The sequence below is a fragment of the Pholcus phalangioides genome, unplaced genomic scaffold (genome assembly GCF_987345545.1).
Source record: "Pholcus phalangioides strain wild (caught in Gottingen) unplaced genomic scaffold, Ppha-v1.0 ptg000009l_1, whole genome shotgun sequence".
Taxonomy (NCBI): Eukaryota; Metazoa; Arthropoda; class Arachnida; order Araneae; family Pholcidae; genus Pholcus; species Pholcus phalangioides.
Window position 1 is genome coordinate 37,467,631 of NW_028301602.1, and position 20,374 is coordinate 37,488,004.

Here is a 20,374-nt window from a genome sequence, read left to right on the forward strand (position 1 = left end):
TATTCGCTCGAATGCAACCGATACATTTATTGGTTGCATTTCTCGAGTTTTAACATCTTTTATCAAACTTTTATAATATAATCCCAGCCAATGTCGCAAAAATGAACGAGATTTCACTTTCCTAAGCTTTTTATTTGTTTTCTCTTTTTGTCCTTGAATTTTTAATTTGCTCCCTACCTTCTTCTTTTTGTTTTTTTTGTCCTATATGTCATTAGTCAAGCCATTTTGTGTTCATTAAAGCATTTTTATATGTATCTGTAGGTGAGAAAAAGGAGGAATTTGTTTCTCAGTCGGTCGTGTCCTTGCGCAGCTACAAGACAAAGAAATGCGCATCAGATGAAGATCGAGCCCTGGACCAGCATATCCAATAACTGGTGACGTTCTTGGAAAAGAAGATATTCACGTAATATTGTCTCAGAGGTAAGTTCTCTTTTTCCAATCAAAATTTATATAATATTTTATTCCAATGTGTTTAAAAATCTCGAATACAAAAACATGTTATCATACCGTAAATACTTGTAGGATGGATTACGAATTGTGTTTACAATCATATTTTAGTCTATTTTGACATGATGTAGGTACAACATCAGTGTGTACATTCCACCAATAATTTTTTCGGAAGGGGGACACACACACACACACCTGTCTAATCGAGGTCTTCCCCCATCTACCGGGAACACCCCCATCTAGCGAGACACATTCCTCTAATTGAATTCATTTTTTGAGAATTTTTGCAGTCGATGTTAGTATGGTCGATCTCCAGACCCTTGAGTAACGAATCGGCACCTACAGAGTTTATTGTACTTACCTTTGGTGGAGGGGGGGGGGGTTTCTATGCTGGAGCATCCATATTGTGAAATGAAGATGGTAAATGCTTGAATTTTTTTGTACAGTCCGCGCTCGATATAATGAACTTCCCCCCAGTCCCGTCGAAAACGGACCTTATATTGGGAGGGTCGTTATATCGAAAGTAAAAGTTATATGACAGTCGTTCTACATTTGGGACTTATTCTACCGGTCGTTGTGATAGAATGGTCGCTATAATGTCAGGTCGTTATAACGAGCGTTGACTGTATCATGCTGAAGGTCTGGCATGCTCTCTGCGGAAATACTTTTTCAAATGGGAGACCGGCTTGCATTTGTTCTTCGAAGTTGAAAAATCGTAGAAAACCAACTGTGTGTAGACTTATGTTTCTAATATTTTTTCTAGAAAACTGAACACACCAGCAAATTTCAGCACTTTCCTAAGGAGCACACAAGAATAGCTTCCAATTCACGTGTCTCTCTCTCTGACTGGACTTCGAGCTTAACCAAAAGGACATGGCCTGCAGCGAAAGTGTCATGCCGATATTGGCAAATTAGAATGACTTTGATTTTTTAGCAGTAGAACCTTTGCGTTATTTAGGTCATGAGTGGCAACTATTATCATAGACTCTGTCAAGGGCGATGAAGGTCATTTTGAAAAATGATTGGCAAAATATACATATATATGTTGTATCTACATCATCTCAGAAATAGACCAGGACCGCGGAGGGAGGGACGTACGACCTTAAGTTGAGAGCCACTGCTCTAAGCAATACCGTTAAAAAAAGGTAGTGAGTATGCAAAATGCAACAGAAATTAGAATGAAAATATAGGTAGTGACTGTTCTAATGCCTGTTACATTTTGAAACTCACCCAGAGTAGATCAGAGCTGGAGAAATCTCCAAAAATTTACCAGAAATAATGTATGCACGAACCAGTATTTTACGCATCGGACACGTGGTTAAAAAAAAAAATAAATGCCCGGTCAAAATTTTTACATGCCTTACGCATGTCAAGCAATATATTTGTCTAGCCCTGGAGAGGACCTTCCCTTCCCTTTACCTTTAGGATCCCTTGGGAGGATTCGGCGCAGGGCCATAACTAGGATTATTGCTGGGGGGGGGGGGCAAATATGATTTTACCGCCCAAAACACTATAAAACTTGATGACTTTATAAAGGTTTTTTTGCTTCCCTCCGTGGCCAAAACATCCTGAGACAAAAAAAGGATGGATAATTGTCTCGGGGTTTCAGAGATGGATCCCTGTCAGGGACATGCTTCTTCCCACAATTTGCCATTCCTTAAAGTTTGGCGCTAGCGGCAGTTGCTTTCTTTGCAGCCCCCCTTCTAGTGCTGCGGACCATTTTTTGGATGCGACTGTGAGGATACGAATATAAGGCACACTGGTTTCCGATTCTGCACGTTGACGCTGTTGGTGATTGGTTGAAAACGCGAATTTCAAGTTCTGTAACCAATCCGTAACGGCGCCGACTCACAGAATCAGGAAACCAGCGAGCACTATGTTCGATCTCTAACATAGGTTCCGAGATTACACTATAAAAGTTTGATATAAAAGATTTTTCACAAAACTTTAAAAAAAAAATTACAATAAGCCTATTTTTTTTTACACTTGCTCGAATGTTATGGATGGAATTTTCAAGTTTTGTAAAATACCTTTTATGAAACTTTTATAGCGTAATCCCGGCCTAAGAAATCATTTATAGTCAGTTAGGAGGCCCCAGAGTAAAATTAATTATACTATTTATTACTAAATTTTAGTTTCGCTGATCCACGCTGCTCTTAAGCCTTGCACCACTGTGGGGTTCAAACCGCGCCCACGCGATGCAAATCCGTCGCCATGGCCACCACAGCGGCATATAGGAAGAGTGGAAAGATTCCCTGCCCACCCTCCCCCCCAACAATGTTTTCTTCATGTCGGCTTTTTTGGACAGCAGATATAGGGATACGCATCTACGAGGGAGGAAAAAACCCTATTCGTCAGCTTACCGTGTAGCTCTGTTTTTGGAATGGTGTGACATAACTTTTATTTTTACTTACATCAAAGAGGACAATAAACTTGATCTCGCTAACAATAGCAACGGAATTTCCGTGACTTTCGCTGAAGTCAGTGGAGTATGCATGGAACTAACGAATGAATGAGAATGGACCGGTCGGTCGGTCATCATCTCAGTTAACACGCCACTGAACCCCTCCAAAACATAACAATTGGAAGATGTTTCTCGTTTAGAACAAAAAAAAAACAGAAATAACACACATAGATGGCGGCACGCCGCGCCGACGAAAATAGATGTAACACCAATAACAATTAGGTTAATGAGTCCAGGATATAATTAAAGAACAGGGAAATAGATCGAAAACACGGATAGTGTCAGTTTCGGGGGGGTCATTAAGACACATTATGACACGTATATATTTATCTCCAGTTATATATATATTATGAGATAAGGATGTAAGAGAACAGGTCTCAGTAAAAATAAAAATGAATGATGTAAGAGAAGTATTTTCATTAAAAAAATTAATTAATTATCTTTGTTTATAGAAGTTAAAACTCACGGTAATTGATTGAAATTGTACAAAAAAGTTTCCAGACTCGATGTCTGTTACGCCATCTACAGTCTATACGCTCGCTATAGCGACCATTCCATTACAACGACTGGTAGGATTAGTCCCAAATGTTCTCATATCGTATATGTTTTTCTTTCGATACAACGACCCTCCCAATATAACACCGTTCTCCTACAGGATGCGGGACGGGGGTCGTCATATCGAGTGTTTACTGCTTAAAACATCGACAGTTCTTGCATTAATATGATATATGTATAACTCTTCCCCTACCCAATATTTCCATTATCCCAATATCGGCAATCGAAATTTTCTTTCGAAATTCAAAAGTTTGGTGGTTAATGGTTAACCCCTTCACGCGTTCAGGCTGCTTTCGGCAACAAATATTAGACGATCCATATTTAAAGTATCGGTGGTAAATCTCAAAAGCTAGTTTCGTAGTTCGCTTGTTAGAAATAGAACGGAAAAAAAAGATGAGTGCACAGTAGATTTCTCTTCCGTAATTCTTGAAGAAAAAAAAAATCCATCACGCGCGGGAAGAACAAATTAGCCCCGTAAATTTGTAAATAGTTTAAAAATTCATAAAAATTAAAGGAGTTGGTACATTTGAATGCTGTTTGTGAAAAAGTTATTCTCACTCTCACTCAAGTGGGGAATTTTTTTCAAGACAAGGAAAAAAAAATCCAATTTTTTTTGCTAGAGGGCGCAGCATAAAACAAATCACTGGATATATGTACAGGGTGATTATAAAAAAACTATCCCGACATATGGGCCCCTAACTATCATACCATTCACAGAAACTGAATGATATTTTGGCATAAGGTATTTTGATGTATGCGCTCAAGAATGATATGGAAAACAACAGTGTCACTCTAACAGTTACGGTTACAGTGAGAAAATTTCGAAAATATCAAATGGCAACACCAAGTTTTTTTGTATTGGAATGTGATCTCCATTGTGATAAACCCTAAATAGCGTTCGAACGGCAACTGTAGCATGAAAATCACTGGCGGTAGATAGGCTAAAAGTGAGGACAACCAATAAGGACAGAGAAGCAGCATAAACTAAAGCATTTTATTGTGTTTCACAAATTTTCCACATCACCTTGTGGAGGACTAAGCAGGCTGGGATCTCAGCCGAAGAAACGGTGTGACGAATGAAACGAACATTAATGCTCGCGGCAAAGTCCTTTTTACTTTTTCCTTGCCTAGCTCCGGGGATTTTCGTGCTACAGGTGCCATTCCAACGCTATTTAGTGTTTTTCAGTATGGAGATCGCATTCCAATACAAAAAACTTGGTGTTGCCATTTGATATTTTTGAAATTTTCTCACTGTAACCGTAACTGTTAGAGTGACACTGTTGTTTTCCATATCATTCTCGAGCGCATACCTCAAAATACCTTATGCCAAAATTTCATTCAGTTTCTGTGAATGGTATGATAGGGGCCCATATGTCGGGATAGTTTTTTTATAATCACCCCGTATATATACACATATATCCAGTAATTTGCTTTTACTGCAAAAGAGAGCCCGAAGTTGGCCACTTCGGAAAGTGGCCAGTCCAGTTGACTCTGCCGATGTCGAAATTCGGTCTTTCGCCGAGGTAAGGCCGACCCCTATACGGTGTTCCCTATACATTCTTATATATGGTGGGGTTGCCATTATGCTCCATTGAAACTTTCCCCCCTTATTCTTCTTATCTACCGTAGGTCCTCGACTGCGATTTCAGGACGAAGTAACTGGGTGTTCTAGAGAGACTCCCAAAGAAAAACACTTTATTTCATTCTATTATCCAACTGCCCAAACAAAACCGTCATGTCTCTCCGCACAAACTCCCACTCTCTAACCGTAATAATTATGGTTAGCTATGGGTAATTATTAATGACCATAATTATCACACAAAAAAATGCCAACGTGGCGATGACCCCGAATCGTAGGTATTGATATAGGTACGTAAAGGGATCGATATATAGGGCCCGGTGAGAGCCTGAATTTCGGACATTGGCCAACTGGGCTGGTCACTTCGGGCTTTGGCAGTAACATATACAAACAAGACTCCTACACACAATGCGGGGAGTACGATTAACAGTTTTCCTGTTACTGGCGCTTGCATAAGATTTCATTGTAATGTTGACATTGGTGGATGAAGCTCTATTGGTGAAGTTGTTTTACCTCGGCCACGAATCGCAACTACTAAACTGCACTCGGCCAGAAATCGTTGGCTGAAGCTTCACGAACTTTTCGAATACGGAAGAAATTGAAGAAAAGTTCTGTGAAGGAATTCAGCAATTTGCTTTGATGCAGGGCCACCTATTGATAAAAACTTGAACTATTTTTCATTTATACAAAAAGAAAATCCCCTTTTGTGAATGACTTCTTCGTAAACCACGTTAAAATATAACCGATTTCTTTTTACTTTCAAACCATTTACGAAATTACGGGACAACTTACATCTATATTGAAAGTATTTATCAATGCATATCGAATACGTATTTGTTCCTAAGTGTATTAAAGACGTATTCAAATCGTATTATTTCCATTTGAAGAAGTGTGTAGAATATTTTCTCTTCTATGGGTTACTAGTGTTTCGGACACAGAAGAGATTGAAAAAACGTTCAGTTCTAGAATAATGTGATTTGCTTTCGTGCAGTGCTCTGTATCGAGAAAAATTTGAACTAATTTTGTTTTCTCTGCAACAGAAAAGATCTCTCTTCGTGAGAATCGCTTTTTTTTCGCAAGCTGCATTCAAACATGCCGATTCCTTCAATTTTTATGTATTTTTAAACTATTTAAGAATTTATGAGACACCCTGCATTTCACACACATCCTCAACTATCTCGGGGAAGGAAAAAAAATCGCACGCGATCTGCGAAAGCTCATGGTATGGGATAATCACGATCGAGTCAACTTATAGCATGGAACGACTCAAAGGGGTAGCGGGGGGAAGACGACTTAGGGGTCTGATCCCCCCCCCCCCTGAAATGTGAGGAAATGATCGAAAAAAGGGAAAAAGATGGCCAAATCTATTGTTCTATCACTTTGGTCCCCCCCGAATGAAATTTCTGGCTACGCCACTGAAACGATTATCCTTGAGACGAATTGACTCGACCCAAGGCAGGGCAAACCTGCAACTCCACGCGGATTGGTTAAAACTGAATTTCAGATTTTTTAATCAATCCGTGTTGAGTTGCAGGTTGTATTATTTTTAGTATCGCTCCAGTATGCACCCAGTGGCGTATTTACAGGGAGCGGGTTATAGTCCAGGGCGGCATTTTCAGAGTGGTGGCAAATTTGAGGAATGAATGAACAAGAAAATTAGTAGAATGGGAGATGGACGACGAAATTTGTATAACCCTCAATAAATCCGTCTTTGCCCAGACACCAAGGAACTAGGGACCATCAGTGGACAAGCAAATGAAAGACCTAGAGAGTTTGCAAGCACGTGAGAGTGAGCAAAAGAGTGACTTAGAGCTTCTTCAAGCATGTGAATAACCAAACGAATGACCTACAAAGCGAGGAATGAGGTTAGTGAGGAACCTAGAGCGTGTGCAAGTATGTGTGACTGAAACAGTGTGCAAGCATGCGAGTGACTGAAACGGTGAAAGCGTGTGAGTGACCAGGACAGTGTGCAAGCATGTGAGGGACCAGGATAGTGTGCAAGCATGTGAGTAACCAAAATAGTGTGCAAGTATGTGAGTGATCAAAATAATGTGCAAGTATGTGAGTGACCAAAACATTGGGCAAAAATATGAATAACTAAAAGAGTGACATTAGAGACACGGGTGTACTTGCAGGGAAGGAGGGGGTAAGAGGGTCAAAGCACAGAGTAGCGAATTCAAGGAAAGAGTAGAATGGGAGAAAGGTGGCAAAATTTGTGTAGCCTACAGGCTTTGTGGGCACCCTGCCCAAGTGTGTGACAGAGCCTCGGTCCTATCACTATCATCCAGCCCAAGATGTGCATGAAATATGAATAAAGTCTGTGCAGCGTTTTCAGAGACACTCTCATAATACAGTCGATGCTCGTTATAACGACCCCTCTCGTTCCGTCGAAATCACACGTTATATTTGGTGATTGTTATATCGAAAGGTATACATATCCTATCCTACCGGTCGTTGTAATGGAACGGTTGCTATAGCGTAGGGTCGTTATAACAAGCGTCGACTGTTTACCGTTGAAAAATCAGTCAGAAGTTTTTGCGGGACTGTATTTGGCAATTTACTTATTATTTTCTTTTCGTTCTAATTAGGTACGAAATTGAACCGAAAAAGATGGAGGAGAAAAAAGTGCCACATCCAATCAGGGACGACGATCTCCTGGCGTATAGAGGCCGGCCATCTTTCTACTATCCGGCAGTAAAGGCTATAAGCGACGATGACGACGATCTAAGCGGCCCGTTTCCGCACAGACTGGCCCGCGGACTCGGCACGGCCAAGTTCCTGTGCGGGGCCTGTTTGGCACTGCTCGGTGGTATGGCCGTCTACGTCCAAGCATGGTCAGCCTGGATGTACGGCGGTATCTGGAGCGGGCTGTTCGCCATCTTCACGGGTCTGTGTATCGTTCTGGCCAGTAGGAAGAGGGATGGACGGCGAACGCCCAGGAAAGCTCTGTTGGTAGCTCTTCTCATCTTGTCGATCTTGGGATTCTTCAATACTGGCCTTTTAGCGACGTTCACGGCGATGGGACTCGTCGCAGAGGTATTTTTTGACACATTTATTCAAAGAGGATTAGATTGAATAGCGTTGTATGCTCTACACTACATGAAACTGATGAAAGTCATAGAACGTGTTACCTCTAATGAAGGCTACACGATTTGTTAACTGAATATCTATCCTTCTGTTAGGATAGACTTAATCAATGGGGGGTAGGGGCTCTTGAGCTCCATTTCTGCATTATAAATCCTGGTCATCCGGAAAATTCATTGCCAAGCAATAATTCACCGATAAACAACTCATCAACAGTTCGAGACGAGTGAAGGTGCAAATGAGTCAGTGAATGAACCGTTAAGTGAGATGGTGAGTGAGCAAATGAGCAAACGAATCAGTGAATGCGTAATTCGGCGAGTCTATGAATGAGTGAATGAGTGACAAAATTATTCAGTGAATGAGCAATTAAGTGAGTGGGTGAGTGAATGAGCAATTGAAAGTGAGTGGGTGAGTGAATGAGCAATTACGTGAGAAGGTGAATGAATGATCAATTAAGCGAGTGGGTAAGTGAGCGAGTGAATGAGCAATTAAGAGTCTATGAATTAATGAGTGAATAAGCAATAGCGCAAGCTAGCTCGCTCTCACATACCCACCCACTGTCTAGGTGGCTCACACTGTCATTCACTGGATCACTCACTCGCTCACTTACTTGCTCATTCCAAAGCACACTCGCTTGTGTCTAATTGTTGTCGGAAAATTTTCCGTCGTTGAATTGCATGGTGATCAATTGTTAGCGGTGAATTTTCCACAAATCAAAGTCTTATACATCTGGCACCCTTCTGTTAGAAGGCCACCCGTTAAGACGCCAATGCTTTTTATGGAGAAATTTACATAAAAATTTTCGATTGCGATCTAATGCGAGCGATTTTTTTTCTTCCACAGGTTTACATGGAAGACGTGGCAGGTGCGTTAGTTTGGAAAGGGGTGGAGAACGCTTCTCCGTTCACCGTACAACTGCTCCTCCTGGCCACTGCAACTGCCGACTGTCTTCTCTCACTGGCATGCTGCGTCATAAGTGGCCGCCAAGTATGCTGCTGCGGCGAACCAACCCCTGCCTTAGTCCACAACAACAAACAGGAGCGACTTATCAGCTGGCTGGGATCGCAGCAACAGCAACATCACTATCCGTACGGAGTTGGGACCGTGAAGACCCATTCCGACACTCCTCCGCCGGTTAGGTTGGTTCCGTCTATGAGAAAAGGCACCAAATCGAGATCCAAGACTCCATCTACGTTGCGCGTCTTCCCTCCTCCCGGTGACGTCAGCGAGTCCCTGACATCGTCCACGACAACTAGGCAAAGCGCTCCGTTGGTGAGGTCGGACGAGCTTGGAAAAAATTCGTCCAGATCACATCGGAAATCGTCTCATCCGAGACACGGCCGTATTAATACCGGTACCGGTGGCAGCAGCGGCAGCTCCAACGGCGGCGGAGCTCACACCGCGTCCACTCTGGAAAAGAAGTCGAGCGACGACGGCTCCGACAGACCGATAACCGTATGCGTCAACGACAGGTACCTGGCTCTGGACAGACAGCTCTCCGAAGAATTCATCGACAGGTCTCTACACATTGCCAGGAGTGATCATTCGACAGCTTGATGAGTTATCATCGAAGAGCGTCAACTTTTCACGGAGCAACGCTCCTTACAGTATTACATTATCGCGAGCGTAACTTTTTTTTATTCCGGACGGATTCTCAGTTTGATATAGCTACAGAAGCAGTGTCGACGATTGTGTGAAACGCCTAAAGCATAATCTCTACGAGAATTACAACCTAAATGAACTGGCGGATAAAGCTAATATGAATCATTGAAATTACTGCATTGAGTGCGATCTCCGTCAATATGAATTACCATGAAACTTACCTTCATAAAACTCAGGAGGATAGATGGCGTGTTGCAAATAAACATCAGCAAGCACAAAACTAAGTGTAGAAAAAAAAATGTACGCATGTGATGTCGTGTCACGTTCGGATCAACCCAACGCAATATTAAGCAACCAGCGGTAATCTGGATCGATTTGCACGTCCGTGTAATACAGGGAAGGACGCTGTATTCAGTCGGCGTACAGCTTCATTTAAGTCTGTTCTTTATGGTTTTCTTTGAATGATATTTCCAGGGCCGTTGGTTACTGGGGCCCAGCGACATCCCTCCCCGCCCCCATCAAGCGTTAATATTTCTACTGGGTGTCATATATATTCGAAAATACGGTGGAACTTTGATTAACGAGCTTAATTCGTTCCGTGCTCGTTATTCGAATTAAACTTCCCCATAGAAAATAATTGAAACTCGTATGATTCGTTCCACAATCATTCATTCACATAAAAATGACTGAAAAAAAGTTCAATCAATAACTACAACACAATAATAATAATATAATAAATAATACACACAGTACAATAAACTTATAATAAAATAACACGCCATCTCTCGTATGCAGGAAATGATCGCGGTGCAATAAAATGATTTAAAATAAATTAATACATAACATTTTATATTCATTAAATAAGTCAAAGTTTTTTCTCGTTATGCAAATCGCTCGTTAACCGAGGTTCCACTGTAGTATAAAAATTGAAGTAATTGATATTGTTGAATGCGATTTGCGAAAAAAATATTCTCAGGAAGAGGAGCTTTTTTGGACACAGAAAAAAATTTTAGTACAAATTTTTGTCGGTAGAGAGCATTGCACGAAAGCAAATCACTGGAAAAATACGAATCAGAATCCTATAAATTGCAGGATGTGCGATTAACAGCTCATTTCTGAGTTTTCCTTTTGCTAGCACTTACAAAAGGTTTTCATTGTGATGTTAAAAAAAGGGAATAAAGCACTATTGGTGAAGCAGTTTTACCTAAATCCTGGTTTTCCTAGGAGCAGGCTTTCTATCGTGCGCGCAGCGTTTTTGCGCTGCACCCGGCGCTGAAATTCTACTTCTAGAATAAGCCACGAATCACCGGTTGAGGTTTCACGAACGTTTTGGACACAGAGGAGCTTTAAGAAAGATTCAGGAGAGAAATAATGGTTTGATGTAGTAGCCCCCTATCGACAAAAAAAAAAAACCAACTAATGAAATGTTATTATGTATAAAAAAACATCCCTTTTTTATGAGAATAACTTTTTCGCAAACCGCATTCAAATATACCAATTCCCTTTTATGAATTTTGAAATTATTTGTGAATTTATGTGTGAATGGGACACTGTTTTTCTAATTATCTCATCTTTCCCCCGAAATTCCCGATCCATGTCCAGTTATTGTCGCGGTCACTCTGTGCGATTTCATCGATTAAGTTGTTCCAGCCATACTTGTTTTTAAAGAACTTATAATGAACTTTATTTTCTAGTTTAGGGGTGTGTGTGTGTCAATCATGAATTTGTTTACATGATCTGTTCGAACCTACGGATTTTTTTCTGTTTTGTTTTTGGGGGAGTGTTAAAAATCTGATCGAAAATGGTTATGTATTATTTTTCTGCATTAAGTACATCAGAGTGGTTCACGGTGTCATATTCCCGGAAGGAAAAATAAGAAGCAATGCTTTTGAAATGTAACTGAGCTAATAATGTATTCTGCGAAAATAAAGGAGATCGCAAAATGAGGTTTTCGGGAGAGAAATTTTCTTTTATTTGTCACATTTTTTTAATTTATTTACTATATTACTGTCACGAGAACAGTGTCTATTCTCATAAGAAGAAAAGCGTCCATATGATAACTCTAGCATATAAAGAGTGATTATTAGGTCTAGGATTTTTATGACCTAAAAACTGATAGAAAATGCTCTATAAAAAATGCATTTATGTCTTAATCGTGTTTTTGCACGATCTTCTCTTACCATTCTTTCCTATGGGAAAAATCTCCTTTCTTTAAGGAACATTTAAAAAATTTTTATTCTTTTTCACTCTCAATTCTATTTCACTTCAATTTCTTTCACTTCTTTTTCACTTCAATTCATCTATTCATCAGACACTCAATGTTTTTTCTCAAATACTATGGATATTTTTATACAATTTAGCACGAGCATTTAGGATTTTAATTGTTGGTAACTTTTTTTTTCTCGAATTTTAACTTCAACAATTTGCAACTTTTTCAAAAATCACCAAAATTTACCCATATTTTGTGCCATAAAACTTTTTAAATAATTTCAGTAAAAAAACTTCGTGTAACACCATGGTGTTGAGAAACACACAAAGTTTCAAGATATTTGAATGAGTGGTGCTCGAAAAAATGTTCCTTATTCAACAAAAAACTTAGTTTTGAGAAAAGAGCATTTTATAGTGGAAAACATTAGCATATATGATGCCTGCCAGCAGTTTATATCAAAACATTTCTAGTACAGGTAGAACAAAAACTCGAACACAGTTAGACGCAGAAAATTTCACAGTATTTGAATATTGAAAGATTCGAAAGTATGTTTTTGGAAAATTTGCGTGCACCAGTCCCCTTAAAAAACTAAAATATGCCCTATAAAGCCCCCCCCCCAAAAAAAAACCCTCTAAAATCTATCTCCTGTATTTCGGCTGACATTAATTTTTAGCAAAATGATGTAAGAATGAGAAATATTGAGATGCAGTCAATACTATTTTAAAAAATTTATTGTCGCTTTGACTGTAATTCTTCGGTTTACCAAGTACCACATGTATATCACAGAGTCAGTAAGTAAAGCAGAAGAGACTCGACAGGGAGACCCTCAGTTCACACCGAATATAGCCTTGTCCGAAAACAACGAAGGATGTGAAAATATTGAGGCCTAGTTAACTATGTGACCTGCGCAACCTTAGATTGGATGATGAATCAATTTACAACCACACTATTATTGAGGGGGGAAGAGAACCTTGAGTACAAGACTAGCTTGCAACAAATCTACTACAAATTAAACGTACATGCACCTGGTAAACATTCCTCTGTGGAATTTCTACGAATTGGTGCATGTCGGAATGGAATATATGCGTGGTTCTACTATATTTATGTTGTCAGAGTAATACTTATTTTATATTCTTGCTAGTGCTGTCATCAGCCCTTCATATTCTGAAGTAAAGATGGCAAATGCTTGAGTTTTCATGTCGCGTAGGTATTATGTTGAAAGTCTACCTGCTCTTTGCGGAGAAAATTTTCCAGTGGAAAACCGGCACGCTTTCGCGCAGCTAGCGATTTTCGAACCTGGATCCTAGCGATAACCAGTCTACAACTAAACATTTTATCTCTCGTTCGAGAAAAGCGGAGAAAGAATCGGTAATGTCAATAGGATGAATGTACAGATGTTCTGAACATTAAGATCCACCTACTTTTGATCTCAATCCTGTGTAAGTCTTTCAGTAGAAAATTGGAATGGCTAGGAAAAACAAACCATTTTCATTAAAATTGCGAAAATATGCTCTGATGTGCCTGAAAATCATGAGAAAAATGCTCTGTATCACGTAAAAAATAGCGAAATATGTAAAATAAAAAATATGCCCTAGTGATTATAATTAAAGTTGCAATTTTTCAAAACGCTTTGTAAACTAAGAACTACTGGTCAGAATGACTAGAAAATTTGCAGAAATACTCCTGAAGCAATGGAATCGAAGAGAGAAATTGATTATTTTTTCCTTGGCCCGCGATACATCAAATCAAAACACTTTCTAAATATTATACCGAGGTGAGCTTGGGGGAGAGAAGAGTTTATATTGTCTCCACCCCTACTACTACTCTAAACCAGACATGCACCTCGTCCATATTTCTCTGCGGAACCTCTAACGAATTGGTACATGTTGGAATGTGCGTGCAGTGAAACCGGCATGAAGTTTCTTTCGGTGTAATGCTTGTTATGTGTAGTGCTGCCATCTGCTACCAGTTTTTCTAACGATGAGTTTAATGTAATGATTGAATGATTTATCGTTGTAGGCCTGTTGCTCTCTGTGGCGAGACTTTTTAAAGGGGAGATCGGCTCGTATTTGCGTCGTGAAGTTGGGAATCACAGGAAACCAACTTCAGCCGAGACAACCACTGTGGTGTGACGGTGAGGTTCGAACCCGGATCCGGCTATATTGTTTCCCCCGGGAATCGAACTCACGACGTCTTGCAAACCGGATAAGTGCAATGACTATTATACCACAAACATGACTTAATTGTCATGTTACTGTGCTTGTTTAAAGAAAAGGGAACCCATGTCTCTGTAGTATTATGGTCAATGCGCCTTCCTGGTTTGTAAAGGTTCTGGGTTCGATTCCCGGTGAAGGCAAGAAACTTTTCTATTCCAGTTTCCTCCTCGGAATAATATCCAGGATAAGTCTCTCGATTCTCAATGGAATTTTGTTTATCGGAGGAGGAAAGAAACTTAAAAATTTATTGGATGGTACTCCACAAACTCGTGAAACACAAGAAATTCACTCGCAAATTGAAAACAATAGTCAGCCGTGGCAAAATGACTCAAAATTTCATTTCATGTCGAGAAACAAACACCTACAACTTCGCAAGGAATGTTCAATATGATGTCCCCTGCTACGAGTTTGAAGCTCAATTTCCCTGGCCGACTGTGGTTTCTATTCTGCGAGCGAATTTCCCGTGTTTCCACCAGTAGAACACTAACTAGCGCTAAATTTTTAAGGTTTTTTTCCCCTTCGCCAAAACGAAAATCCATTGCTTCAGGAGCATTTTTTGTAAACTTTCAAGTCATACTGACCAGGGATTCTTATTTTACAGCGTTTTGAAGTCTCAACTTCAGCAGTTCAATTCGGTGTTCACTGAAGCATCAAAGAGTGATTATTATTATATTTTTTGCTAAGATATTCTTATACTATACGTTTAGTTTAGCATATCAATGAAACACCCCAATTCACGTTGCATTGAGGTGACATGAATCCGTATTATGGTAATTTTAGTTTGACCACATGCCAGTGTTACCACATGGACAAACTTCTAATGATGAACGTAGGTACTTGTGACTCGAAAAAAAAGTTGAAGGTTCCGGGTAGAAACGATGCTCGTGGCGAAAGAAGACAGTTGAAGATCCTTTAAAACACGGGTGCGAAACCTTTTCGGCCTGCGGGCCAGATTAACGCTCATGGGGCACAAACTGGTGCACCTGCCGTGTTGTGTGGTTTGATACGTTTTTTTTTTTTTTTTTCAGGAACACCCTTCGCAGACCGAATAGAACCGCCGCTGTGGTGGTCGAGTGGTCATAATGACGGACTCGCATCGCGGGGACCCGGGTTCGAGCCCCACCGTCACCACAGTGGTGGTCGGCTGAAGTTGGTTTTCTGTGGTTCCCAACTTTAAGGCGCAAATGCGAGCCGATCTCCCCGTTAAAAAGTCTCGCCACAGAGAGCAACAGTCCTACAAACAGTACAAATATTCAGTCACTACACATCACTCAGTTCACTTCTGAGATATAGATGGCAGCACTGAAAAATCATACACAACACTAGATACGCACTCAGACTGTTAGATAGACGCACTTACACTTTCGGCACAACTCACTGGGTAGTAAATTGCCTATGGCAATAGACCTGAGTTGTGCTCGGTTTGAAAAAAGAAAAAAAAAAGACCAAATAGAACCATTTCGCAGGCTGCATTTGACTCGTAGGCCGGAGGTTGTGGATCCTTGCCTTAAAGTTTCCCACGTAAGAGGAATAAGAGCCAAGGCATTTCATATATGCAGGGATAAATATACAATTTTTTTTTTCACGCGAGCGTACAGAATGGTACGCTCCTCGTGTTCCATATTTCGTATTTAAGTAAATGTTTTTGAAGTTTCTAAACTAAAGCTTCCAAAGTAATTCTAGAACAACAACAGGATCAGATTCGCTTCAGACATTGAAAATTAGTACTTGAATCGCAAGGGGCAAGAGTCTCGGTGCTTGAAAGCCAAAAATGCATGCATTAAAAAAGGGGGGGATGGAAAAGGGGTACGAGTGAAAGGTTAGCATCTGCCTGCAGGGCAAACAATTCTTGGCTAAGTCAAAAACTGATGAGACACTGTCCACAATCTAGAATAGACTCTCGACGCCGTTTCACTAATGAATTTCAAACACTGCAGACGGTAATACTTTCCATTTGATCCTCAGTTAAGGGCTCCCAGCAAACGAGACGTTGCTAGATTTTCCAGATTAGGCGCAATTCCAGCTGCTTATGAGTGGGCGAATCTGCGTAAAAATATGCTTCGGTTATCAGTATGATCAGAAGCAATCGTGTCATCAGAAGAAGTAAAATGTCATTAAAAAGCACTGAAGGAGGAAAAAATTCTCGTACTTTCTTTGATTAATTCAAAGCAAAAACGTCTAGGTAAAGGAAAAGGAAATTAAATGAAGGGCATTCAGGTACCTGAGATAGGTACCACAACTTGTTAGAAGACACTGATTTCACAGATTAATATCCGGGGCATATTGCTTGTATTGCTACGGCATTCAATGACAGCAATTCAATGGGCATAAACTACATTACTCTTTTTTTTTTCAAACCAAACACGTTGCATGCTCTATTGCCGTCGGGAAATTTAAGCCATTTCCCCCAATGGGGATGAACCGTGGCAGACTTTATTAAACAAAATAATAATAATAAATAATGGACAGAAAATACATCGACACCAGTTCATGGACAGAACGTTCAACTTCAGCAATTCATTGTCAGAAAACTCAACAACAATTCGTGGACAGAAAATCAGCAATAACAATTAATGAGCAGAATATCAGCAATAGCAGTTAATGGCTAGAATATTAGCAATAGCAATTCATGGGCAGAAAATTCAATGACAGCAATTCATGGACAGAAAATTTAACATCAGCAATTCATGAACAGAAAGTTCAATGACAATTTATGGTCAGTAAATGAGCAATAGCAATTCATAGGCAGAAACATAGACAGAAAGTTTAACGACAATTCATGTACAGAAAATTCATCGACAGCAGTTCATGGGCTTACAGTTCATAGCAGATCATAGACAAAAAGTTGAACGACAATTCATAGGCACAAAATCAGCAATAACAACTCATGGATAGAAAATTCAATGACAGCAATTCATGGACAGAAAATTTAACATCAGCAATTCATGAACAGAAAGTTCAATGACAATTTATGGTCAGTAAATGAGCAATAGCAATTCATAGGCAGAAACATAGACAGAAAGTTTAACGACAATTCATGTACAGAAAATTCATCGACAGCAGTTCATGGGCTTACAGTTCATAGCAGATCATAGACAAAAAGTTGAACGACAATTCATAGGCACAAAATCAGCAATAACAACTCATGGATAGAAAATTCAATGACAGCAATTCATGGACAGAAAATTTAACATCAGCAATTCATGAACAGAAAGTTCAATGACAATTTATGGTCAGTAAATGAGCAATAGCAATTCATAGGCAGAAACATAGACAGAAAGTTTAACGACAATTCATGTACAGAAAATTCATCGACAGCAGTTCATGGGCTTACAGTTCATAGCAGATCATAGACAAAAAGTTGAACGACAATTCACAGGCACAAAATCAGCAATAGAAACTCATGGATAGAAAATTCAGTGACAGCAATTCTCATGGACAGAGAAAATTCACTGCCAATAATACACCTTCGCACTAATTCATCGATACACAATTCCTGACCGAATTCACCGAAAAACGTATTCATTGTTGTGATATTAATTAGGTGATCATAGAGATAGATAGGCTAACATGTGGGAAGCAGGTATTTTATAACTTTATTCATCAAAATAAAATTTTTTAGTACGTTTGTTTCAATCCAAGTTTGATCAATAAAATACAGTTTAACAAATCTGGCGGTGAATTGCTGTCAGTGAAGTTTTAGCTGCAATCAAAAGGTTGGCGATCTACGTTGACGAAATTATGCAGCCAACTTTTAATTAACAAGCGAAAATGTCTACTAGAAATGGGGAAAAAAAGTAACAATCTGTGCGGTTTTCTGCAATATCTAGAGCAGGGCTCTTCAACCTTTTCAAAGTCGCGAGCACTGCTTATGCTTACCATAAAGCAGAGAGCACCCCTTACGGCAAGGTGCTAAACCATTCGGAGAGTGCGGGCCACTTTATTGGTTTGAAAACGCGTCGCGGGCCACTTAAGTGATCTGTAAATGTGCCGTGGTCCACTGGAGTGACCTGCAAATGTGCTTCGGGTCGCTCGAGTGATCCGTGAATGTGCGTGGGACACTTAACTGATCTGTAAGTATGCCATGAGTCACTTTAGTGATCTGTAAATATTCCACAGGCCGCTTATGTGATCTGAAACTGCACCGTGGGCCACTTAAGTCATCCGTAAATATGTCGCGGGTCACTTAATTGACCTGTAAATGTGCCGCTTAGTTGATTTTCATAAAATCTGGGTTAAGGTCGCGGGCCACATCGTAATACTTAAAGGGCCACATTAGACCTACGGGTCATGAGTTGACCATGTAGGCTTTAAGACAATGTTTCATCCGTATGCTTGGAATTTGCATAATCGTAATTCTTCAATGCAATTTTTACAGGGTATTTAATTGGATTTAGTTGATCAAGTGATCGTGAGCACGAAATCCGGCATGAGCATTGAGCACTCTTGGTGCTTCACCCCCGCGAGCAACAGGTTGGAAGATGTCTGATCTAGAGCGAAATAGATTGTGATTTTCTTCGATGAAAATTCGTGATTAAATGATATATCAAACTAAAACTGACAATCAAGCTTTCAAAGTTGACTCATTCTCATTTATCACATTCATCATCTCATAACCGGATCTATTGTATTAAGCTGGATGATTCCATTACTTCATAAGGTCTAATTAAGGTAAATTATTTCTTTAGGTTTGCATTTTATTGAATTTAATAAATAAATGAGGTCAATTTAAAGAAAGGAAAGCATGCAGCTAAATTGATTTTCTTCTCGGTGAGTAACCCGGAAAACGGGCGCATAGCTAAGTCCCCCTCCCCCCATCCCCGACGCAAATTACGGGCGAACCATTGATTCCAGAAGCATACAGTCGACACTCGTTGTATCCCCCCTATCGTTCTACGGAAAACGGACATTTACATTGCGAGATTGTTATATAGGAAGAAAAATATATAGCACAGTCGTTATATGACAACATTTAAGACTTTTTTTTCCTACCGGTCGTTGAAATAGAATGATCGCTATAACGTGAGGTCGTTATATCGAGCGTTGATTGTACGTCCAATCAGAAAATATATTCCGATAACGTGTAGACACGTCATTCATATTGCAAGGGGGTCGTATATTTATAGCCAAACTCACTAATTATGTCGCAAATTTGGCGAGATTTACAAATGAAAATGACTGAAAATGAAAATTTTTTAAAAAATTATAAAAGAAAATTATAAAAAAAAGAAAATTGTAACGTTAATTTTTACATAAGATAATGATTATTTACAGGCGGAAAATGACATTATAAATGATAAATAAGGACTATTTACATAACTTTCGTAACAATACTTCTAATTTAATTTTGTTGTTTCATCATTGCAAAATCAAGTGAATTGATGTGTAAACCAAGTTATATTGATGATAAATGACCAAAATATATGATCAATTGTTTGAAAAGTCCTAAAATATGACTGATTGCCGGTAAATGCCTAAAATATGACTGATTGCCGATAAATGCCTAAAATATGACTTGTCATAAAAGAATATGACTTGTCATGAAAATCCGAGCACTAGTTATTGAAATACAGGAGTTAATTTTTATTTGGTCACTAACTTTTTCTATCTGAAAAAACCAGTTAGAAAGTTGTCACCGGGTACAACAAACTCCTAAGTTCAGCAAAAAACGTTCTACGTTTCCAAATGCAATATTCCATGAGATATTTGTATTCAAAACAGGGGGAACATTTATAAAAGAACTGCATAAACTAACGGACAAAGCTTCTCTATTTTCTACGATATCCATTCTTAGAATAAGAAAGCCATAAACATTTTTTATGGACATTGTATACCATTATTATACAATTATTTTATAATTGCATTTTTATTTGGGGGTTGCTGTATTTTAGAAATATATGACATCCATATTTGTTATGGGCATCTTTTTCTCCGCTACTTCGTTGGGCATTTTGCCTGTTGTGGATTTGTATTTGTATTCTCTCATTTACGCGGTTCTTTCCCACATTTTATCCTCGAATTTGAATTTAAATGTCTCAGCAAATATTGTACTCGGAAATGTGGTTTTTTTTTTTGGGTTCAGGAGGGACAGGGCAAAAACTTTCTAATTGGGTTCTAGAGGACAGGGTGTTCGAATGAAAAGTTAATTTTTTTAAATATGATAACTATACACATCCCCTTTCAGTATGAATGACGTATCTTAAATCTACATGTTATTT

At 39.3% G+C, this 20,374-nt stretch overlaps 1 protein-coding gene across 2 annotated transcripts in view; it reads left to right on the plus strand.

Annotated features, from left to right (window-relative positions):
• LOC149083020 (uncharacterized) overlaps positions 1-11,677 on the plus strand; it is a 48,020-nt gene extending 36,343 nt beyond the window's left edge. For both annotated transcript variants that reach the window (XM_089236116.1, XM_089236117.1), the window contains exons 2-4: positions 262-420; positions 7,634-8,081; positions 8,973-11,677. In XM_089236116.1, the coding sequence (XP_089092242.1) occupies positions 7,656-8,081; positions 8,973-9,686 (1,140 nt within the window). In that variant the 5' untranslated portion in view covers positions 262-420; positions 7,634-7,655 and the 3' untranslated portion in view covers positions 9,687-11,677. The remainder of the gene's footprint in view (positions 1-261; positions 421-7,633; positions 8,082-8,972) is intronic.
• Positions 11,678-20,374: the final 8,697 nt, after the last annotated feature.